The sequence below is a fragment of the Olea europaea genome, chromosome 1, assembly GCF_002742605.1.
Source record: "Olea europaea var. sylvestris chromosome 1, O_europaea_v1, whole genome shotgun sequence".
Taxonomy (NCBI): domain Eukaryota; kingdom Viridiplantae; phylum Streptophyta; class Magnoliopsida; order Lamiales; family Oleaceae; genus Olea; species Olea europaea.
In genome coordinates this window covers 31,939,325-31,948,368 of record NC_036237.1, presented here as the reverse complement: position 1 = coordinate 31,948,368, position 9,044 = coordinate 31,939,325, and the positions used below count along the sequence as shown (strand labels likewise).

General features: G+C 36.1%; 1 protein-coding gene across 3 annotated transcripts; it reads right to left on the bottom strand.

The window, feature by feature from the left end:
* Window positions 1-383: 383 nt before the first annotated feature.
* LOC111401502 (E3 ubiquitin protein ligase DRIP2-like) lies at window positions 384-8,624 on the bottom strand. 3 transcript variants are annotated; one of them, XM_023029278.1, is made up of 8 exons: window positions 8,143-8,624; window positions 7,522-7,621; window positions 6,344-6,671; window positions 6,136-6,217; window positions 5,769-6,042; window positions 5,608-5,658; window positions 1,962-2,034; window positions 384-1,023 (listed from the first exon to the last, which is right to left on the bottom strand). In XM_023029278.1, the coding sequence occupies exons 1-8, from the start codon at window positions 8,255-8,257 to the stop codon at window positions 853-855; spliced, it is 1,194 nt and encodes a 397-aa protein (XP_022885046.1). In that variant the 5' UTR covers window positions 8,258-8,624; the 3' UTR covers window positions 384-852. The 3 variants fall into 3 exon arrangements, with proteins under 3 accessions (XP_022885046.1, XP_022885031.1, XP_022885040.1); XM_023029263.1 differs by having other exon boundaries at window positions 5,769-6,217; XM_023029272.1 differs by having other exon boundaries at window positions 5,769-6,217; window positions 6,344-6,659.
* Window positions 8,625-9,044: the final 420 nt, after the last annotated feature.

Here is a 9,044-nt window from a genome sequence, read left to right as displayed (position 1 = left end):
TATTACACGAAGATAAAAAACTTTTCCTTATTTTTTAACCACACATTTCCCATCAATACACTATTCAAGAATGCATTATTACCAAAATAATGTGACTCAAACATAAAACTAATTTTTTTTCCAAAATTATTTTCAACCATACATTTTCTAAAACTCACTCCTAAGTTTTATCAACTTTTAAAACACATATTACATCAACTATTATCTAAATTTCATAAAAGCCCGATTTTTATCGGAACCAAAGAGGGGCTAAAAAAAGTAAATAAAAGTTATGGATTCTAATTTAAAATGATGCTTGACCAACTCATAAACACTTTTGAACAATGCACTCATTTTAAAATAAAAGAAAACACCATTTGAACAAAACAGAAAGCTGCCAATCATTATATAAAAAGGCACATATGAGCTCAAGTAGAAGACATGAAACAAAATTTCAATCCAAAGGTAATAACATTACATTCTACGAGTCCAACATGATGGAAGAAATAGACTACAGATTATGAAAATTCACAAGCGTTCACACTTGTAGACACTAATGTACAGACATTCAATGAAACAAACACACAAAGCATGCCAATCAAGAGCATGCATAAAACCTCTGGTAGTTCATGAACCAATACAGCGATTCATTTGCCTCCGTGCAACTTCTTTCCCGAAAAGAAAGCTTCCGGTAAGCTGACATGAAGAATGAGTCTCTCTCCCCTGCTCTGCTAATATGACAATTGTAACAGTGATAAGAAATGCGATATCACAACACATGATGATTATGGATACACAGTGAGGAAGTTCCACTGCAACTTATACCAAAATCTAAATGTTTATTGAAGATATAAAGAATGGAGGTGAACAGAGTCAAGAAGCTGGGGCTCTGCGAGCATATGACAATATCATTACGAAATCTGAAGCTGATGAACCGATTGTGGCTGATACTTTCTCTGAAGAAGCTGTTTGAAGCCACAAATCAACTAAATTATTGAGTTGTAGTGTGGGAACTACAGACTTGCCCATGCATTTAATTTCAACCTACAAAATAATCAGCAAAACAATAAATAATATTTAAGTTCATTAATCTAGCACATGCGCCAAGGCTAGAGTCCAGAGAAAAATATGTTCCATTTTTAAAGTCCAAATCATACGTTCAAGTCAATACTTATAAAGAAATTGACCCAAAACAAACCTAATAGTATTATCAAAATAAAAAATTGTTTACCAGTATTCCTGATAGCAAATGGTGGGTGGCTTTGATGGGCTGTATAGTGCAATACTAAAAGCATGTTCAGAAAGTGTTTACAAATGGTTTAAATCATAAATGGATAGAAATGAGTGTGGATAAGTAGATAGTATTTGTAGTCCTTCAGAATATGTGGATAAAAAGTGGATAAATGGGTAGTACTTGTGGATCCCTCGAAATGTGTGGTCAAAAAGTGACTTAAGAATGTTTACAAACCGTTTATAGACATGAACAAAAAGCATAGGCAAAGTTGGGTATGTGAGATGAATTTTTGAGGTGACAAGTGATCACCCAAGATGAAAACTTTGAAGTTGTTGGGAAGTGGGGAATGCATTGGGTAACGGTGATTAATCATGGGAACTACAGCAGGAGCAGGTGAAGCAGTGTAGTTTTGGCAGACTGAGGGTAGTTTCTGTCGGGTGTAGATGTAAGAGGGAGAAAACCTATGGCAGCGGCCAAGGAAGCATGAGTTACCAGAGAGAAGCAGAGAAATCTGGTGACAATTTATTCGATTTTATTCTCTCTATCTTTTATTTTCAAACCTAGATACGCAGTTGAAGAAGAACTGGATCTTTTACTAAAAACAGAGACGTATCATATCATAGGCACACAAGAGCGAGACACAAAATCCATGTCTCGCCCAACTTTGCTCATAATTAAATTAAACAAAAGCTATTATGAACTGTAACAGAAGTCAGAGCTCATAAAAGTCAGGGCTAAATTCAATTACCTCATCTTCGCTTGTAAGATCCAATTTCCTCATCAGGTATTTTTGGATAAAAGAAACAGGTATGCTTCCATCCCTATGAGAGAATGAGACAGATATAAATAAGAATATTTCTTGATTAACAATAGAACATGTGGAATAATTCGGTGAAGATTATGATTGTAATTTGTTAGTTACCAAATATTTAGATTAGGATAATTAGCATCTCAATCTCCAAGATTTTTCCTGTTTTCCTTGTTGGTTAGCTTTCTATTTTAGTCTTCCTTGATTTAAGGAGTTTGGTTAATCTAATTGATGGTTTCCACTCCTATTTATAATTGTAATCTCAGCCTATTCTGATATAAAAAAATAAGAAGAATTTTCTCTCATATTTTTCTTTAGAACACACCAATATAACATGCAAAAGGATCCGCAAGGGCAGACCAAAAACTAGATTGCGCTGTGCCCGTACAACTTTATTATCAAGAGGGACAATAAAAGGACTCTGAGAACCATATTGTATTCTGAAGTTTGATTCCATACAAAAATACGATAAATTCAATTACAAGATACCACCCCTCACCCCCACTCCAAAAGAACAATAAGAAGAAAAGAAAAGGCCCAATCTTGGGAGAAAGATGTATGAACTGCTTGACATCATATTTTCTTTTGCTACCCCTTCTCCGTATGCATGTGCATGCTGAATTGCATTGGAGAAGAAAGGAACTATGTTATAGGATCCCATAGGAGTTTAATCATGCAGCTCATTGAAGCTCTCTCTCTTAACAGAATACTATCTTCAACGTGATGATAAACTTTCACAAAACTGAAATGGAAATATGTAGCCATTCCATCTCTTTCATTGCTAAATTGCAATACGGAAAGTACATAAGCTTAATGACCCCTTCGACTGACTGTAGAATACATCTTAAAAATAATCTATTATTACTAGCTCTATGACAATTATAATTACCAACTGGATTTTGACATTTGAGCCCAATAAACACTAACAGGAGATGAAATGACACCAGCAGAAGGTTTTTTCCTGGTATTTTATCTTTCGGCCAAACACTTTTATTTACATAAAGCCTGTATAAATTATATATCCGAATATAATAAAACTACATAACGAAGTATATGGTGTTGAGTTGCATAATTCTATTACCACCAAATGCATAAAGAAGGCAAGAACCGGAGTTTCTTGAGGGATTGGGAATAGGTAACTGGCACCATTGCAACTCTGCTGGTAGACAAAAGGATAAAATGAAGTGCATTCTTCAGTAATGAAGAAAGATTGTCCTGCATTTAAACTGAAACTTCGATTTGATACTTTGAGGACTGGTGAAGTGATTAAGTCTGAACTCTAAAAAAGATCAGGGATTTTTTTAATTGCTTTCATAAATTTATTATTGTTTCATTTCTTTCATTTTAAATTATAACAAAGGGCACTTGAGTCATTCTGCAAGTTTAGGATTTTTTTCTCATCTAGGTTTTCTACATAAACACTTAACAAGTTGACTTTTTTTGTTGGTTGATAATTGGATAAAATTGAAAGTTTTTTCATCTTGTTAAATTTTTGGTATTCTTTGTTAGAACCAACGAATATTTGACCCCCAAATATCCAATATTCTCAGTAAAAACAGTTTATGGAGTGCGTTGAATATTTTCGTTTTTCCACTGCATCACTAAGAGAGACTCATCTGTCACAAAATAATATCTGTGTGACTAAAAAGAGATTTGAACTCACGTAAGATCCCAAAGAAATCAAAGTGTGACTTTGATACGTCACCGTTCTAATAGAGATTTCCTCCAACAGCACACGATGCAACTCATATTTTAGAATTTTTAGCTTCCAGTAACCGAGTTCAAATACAACCTACAAACAATTATCTCTAAGCATCATGTTTAAAAGTGTAAGCTCTTGTAGAAGTTGATTCCAAAAGTGATACTCTGGGACGTTTACAAATTATCATGCTAAATCTTTAACGCAAAGCAACTGAAATAAATCAGAGATCAACTATGAAGGCAGTTGCTTATAACATGACAACCTAGTGGCAACATATAGTGAACAAGAAGTGCTCATGTTAAAATTGCAGGAAACTAACACTTCTCAACAACCCCTGGGTAGAAGGTGATGTATGTGGCTGCTTTTCATTCTAGGGGGAAGCTACAATAAATCTTGGAAAAACTTGTGGACACTGGGACCCATTTCGGGAAAAGAGTTATTTCGCCCCCACACAATGGCAATGATACCACCAGTAATAGATGCAGACGCAAACAATGACAACAGTAATAACGTACATTATAATAAGAAGAGTGGAACTGAACTCCCACAAAATAAAAGCATAGAAAGCAGAGAAGTCCCAATAACGATAGATGATGCTTTTTTTTCACCCTTAACTAACATCTGCATCGCTTCACTTGACAGTAACCAGAATCACATAGTAATTTAATTCGGAAGGATTCACCAGTGGAAACTAGATTTTTTAAGTTGGATCCTGTTGAAGAAAAGATCTAAATTATATAAATGTGGCCCTCTTTAATAGCTTAACCTATTAGATCAAGCTTCAAAGTGTTTCATCCTGGTATGCTATCACCGCATGCAAAGCTCGTGAGTTCAAGTCTCATTGCCACCCATTTAATGAATTTGTGAACGTGTCACGCTTTGACAGGAAAAAGTAAATTCCTTCTACACGTGGGGGGCGTGCTGAAGAAATATTTAAATGAAAATTATGTCTTCATCTCTATCAGCATATGCTTTTACATCAAGTAGTTTAACATATCACTACAAAGCTACCATCAAGCAATAAGCACCCTGGAACATATTGCATGGATTATCAAAGCTATCAAGTATGACTTTGCTGATTTGCAATACAATCAGATCAGATTCAACACCTTCAATTATCACCAAGGATAAAATAAAAATTCAATAGCTTGACAAATGTCAACCATTTATAACAAGCCAGGATAACCTAATTTTAATCAAAACAAAAGCACGCCACAAAAACTAGAAAGAAGCTAACTGTATTACCATACTCACACAAACCTAAAGTAACCAGCAGATGTGCATGCTAATGTAATTGTTGGAGTCCTCTCAAACTTTGTACAAGAACAAAAGCAATTTAATCGTAGTGTGTAATTTGCATTAAAACTGCCATAAAGGTAGTATGGTATAACTATTCCATGTTTGCATGAGTTCACTGCAGTTAACAACCATCTCATGGCGGAGCTAAAGAGACCAGAAAAGAGAAGAGGATAATGTAACAATTGCAGAACATTGTAGGGAAAGTATTCAATAGAATGTAGGTAGAGACACTGCACATATACTTAAAGGATAAATCTTCTTGTACATAATTTTTTGTAAATCAATGTGTCCTCCACTCACATGGGGTGGGGTCCACCCGAATATTTTATTATGGTGGAACCCACCCCATGTGAGTGGAAGACGCCTTGATGTACAAAAAATTATGTACACCAAGCCCATACTTAAAACCCTAAAACCATGTGGTACAGTATTTGATCAATTAGTTTTATCGATGTCAAAAGTAACCACATTGTGTATGAAACTTCGGATTTTTCTGTAGAAAGCAACATCTCTAAATAGACACCATTTGATCAAATAAAATGTTCATTAAACAATCAAAATGAAAGGAAACTAATGAGAACTCACTTTATTCTCAGGTAACTTGCAGAAATCTGAGGCAAGGGTGAATCTCCATCCCTGAAAAGATAATACAGAAATTAGCTAATATGGAAAGGTAGATGGAACACATAACCACATTCAGTCCCTTCAGAATATCTAATCGTTAGAAAGATGAAGTAAATTCATACCGGTCGTCCGCAGCCACCAATGAGAACCATATTGGGTTGTTTCTCCTTTCACCTTTAGTACTGATAGCATCAAGCACAGCCTGGGGTGATATCCTGAATTCCCTAGAACTCTGAGCCTTTTTCTGGCGGATTTTGCGCATTTTTTTAGGTTTTACTGACTCCAGAGGGGAACGGTCACCGCTGTTCTTCCCATCTTGAAGTATTGACTTCTGGCCATGTTCTTTACTTTTGGTTTTACGGACATGTCCTTCACTGTCTTGGGATCCTACAGCTTCTGATTTGGCAGCAGATCCATGTGAGGTAAATTTTGAAGACTTACTCCTATTTGCAGCCTCCACCAAACAATTTAAAGGTTTCCAAGGATCACCTTTCCCTTCCCATGGTACAGAACCACACTCTCTTCCACTATCCGGTGTAGCGTGGCTAGATGGCTGGACAGTAGTGGAGTTCTGAAAAAGGAATGTCATTAAGCATGAGGAGTGGTGTCTGTCGAAATATGACAGGACAGGTAGAGTAAAGCATGTGGAAGCAGCCTATGAATGAGGCAATGTCTGTCTCAGAAATATATTCCTTACCTTCCTGTTATTCTGAGAGAATTTGTTCAAAGTCTCGGGTGAGCTAGAGCTCTCAGGATGGTCTTCCATGGAGTCTTCATCTTTCTTAAGAGGTTTCTCTATGGTAAAACTGGAACCTCTTGACGCTTTCCTTGCAACAGACTTTGATCTTCTTCCAGTCATGCCACTCTGTATCGATACCCTGGGAGTACCGACCACCAATGATGAGAGAGATCTTTCCTTTCTCTTTGCCGGTAATGTAACTGGAGTCACCACTTCAGGTGCCTGCACCTTTCTCCTCTTGTAAGGGAATATCTTAGTCCTTACATCTTGCAAACTATGATCCGGCCTAATAATATACATATCAATAGACATGATTGACAAAAAAATATCTGAACTTTCCCAATGTCAATTTGCATAAATTAATGTACTTGTGTGCACATTAAAAAAGAGCACAGAATCTTATCATTAATACGCTAACAAGCCCAGGAATATTCCACATCAAATGCTGAGAGTTTTATGAGATTTATGAATAGCCACCTGATCTGTACTGAGAGAAATAATCTATAATCTCAACCCTATATGAGGACAATGATAAACCTGCTTCCCAGAAATCCAATACCAGTTTTTACTAAATACTAAAGAATATCAGTTAACCCAGAGCTTGGGTAATATTTTTACTTGGTACACTTAAATCATTGTCTTAATAGTACTTATTTTTTCTTATTCTTCATTTTGCAAAACTGTAGAACTGTCAGTATTAAAACACCGAGTTTAAACGCCTGAAGTTCAATTGCCTGCGCATTGAATCAACGGGAGGATGCGCGGTACTTTCAACATAATATGAGTTCCAAAATTCTGTTTATTCTTGGAATCTGAACTCATGTCAAAGCATGCTAACATACAAATTCCACGTTTCACCCTCTGAACAACTAGCTTACTGTTGAAAAACTGACAAATCGGAAACAAGAACATGAAAAAAAAATGATACTACAAGAATAGATCCACTCATATCCAAGGTAGGTGTCTTTTTTAAGTACTAAGTGTTTAAATGTTAGCGTCGAAATGATAAGATTGAAGTTTATACATGAATTATTATTAATTTATTTCCTTTTGTTTGAGTGTATGCCTTCTTTGTTATCTTGCACTAGAGAGGGAGGTGGTAAGCACACGACGTGAAGTTAGATGAAGTAACATACCTCAACTTCTCCACTGGAACACATCCTAAATCAATATTACATATTGGACAGCATTCCAATTCCTCATCTGAAAGCTTCTCATAAATGCATTTCCTGCAAACTGGATGGTATTCAAAAACAAGAATATCAGATTCCTCAACCAAAAAATTCAAAGGTTCCAATGAAAACATGAAAAAAAAAATCTTAAAGCTCAGAAAACTTAAACGAGAATAAAAATCATATTGGCATAGCAAAATGTAGCTCCCATCTAATATAGAGTTTTTCATGGGGAGAATCAGTACACAAGGAGCTTCAGGTAATGGTCAACAACACAAATGTGTCTTGTTATCTCAAACTGAAAATACAAATATGCAAAAAGTCCACGCAGATGGACGCACAAGTGAGAAACGTTGTAATGAAAATTACTAAAGATCCATGAAAACAGCAAATATTCCCATATAATTAGCACGCAATCCATGCGATAAATTCCAGATTCCATAACGCAAAATAAAGCAAACTCAAATAAAGAAACTGAGAAAAACAAAAAACAAAATTCGTCTAAATGACACTATATATAGGGACCAAAGTAGTTAAACAAATAATAGAATTGCAAGCAATTACAGCACAATAGAGGCAACTCACACGTATGTAGGCATTCGATAATAGTGGTGGCGTCGCGGAAGAGCTTATCGCAAAGAGGGCATGTCATGCATGCCGCAATTGTGTCCCTATTCACCTTAACAGTCTGATTCGACATCTGAACTCTAGATCTTAGCAACCTCCTAAATCAACGGCAGCAGCTACACCTAAGGAACTCAACTCCACCACCAGGTCCACCACGTATTCACGCCGTGCATGCTATCGCCACCGCATGAAACATGGAATTTACGTCCATTCTCACTTTCTGCACTAAACCCATAAGCCAAAACCCAAAATTGTTATAACAAAAGCTGACTACAAGCACATCTAACAATATGTGAACACGTGATTATGCATAGATGCGAAATGGATTATCATTATTATAGGAACCCATAAATCTATGGAGGAGAAATTGGGGAGTAAGAGGAACGTGAGTTGGCGATGGATTTGGTGCGGCGGGTCTGGGCGATGATTGGGGGGGGGGGTTGTTGGGAACTGAATAAAAGTAATAATGGAAAAAAGTTATTTTTCTTTGCCTATCCCATGTCAAAGTGATTGGGGATAGTTTTATTTGAAAAGATGGGTGGAATGGAGATTTGGAAGATGATTGGTGTACAATGTAGGGGTTTACAGAACCCCTTCAGATACCTCACATGGGTGGGGTGGGGTGGGGGGGGGTGGGGTGGGGGGTGGGGTGAGTGGGTGAGTTTTTTTGACATTATTTATTCATACGGATCCACATTTTATGAGATATTTGTAAACTTTCTGTAAAAAATTTTTTGTGGACCAAACATTACTATGAAGATTTTTGTTTCAAGAGAACAATAGTACCATCTTTTTAAAAAATAAAAATTAAAAAATAACTTTTCAATTGAAGATATTTATAAAATGAGTAATGTTGTTCG

What these genes read in the sequence shown, in the direction of transcription:
- LOC111401502 (XM_023029263.1), bottom strand. Translation starts at nt 8,257, where the DNA reads ATGTCGAATCAGACTGTTAAGGTGAATAGGGACACAATTGCGGCATGC. An exon ending in GTTCCAGTGGAGAAGTTGAG is followed by an intron (nt 6,672 to 7,521) that starts GTATGTTACTTC and finishes GTATATTATTAG; the next exon opens with GCCGGATCATAGTTTGCAAG. An exon ending in TTGGTGGCTGCGGACGACCG is followed by an intron (nt 5,659 to 5,768) that starts GTATGAATTTAC and finishes TTATCTTTTCAG; the next exon opens with GGATGGAGATTCACCCTTGC.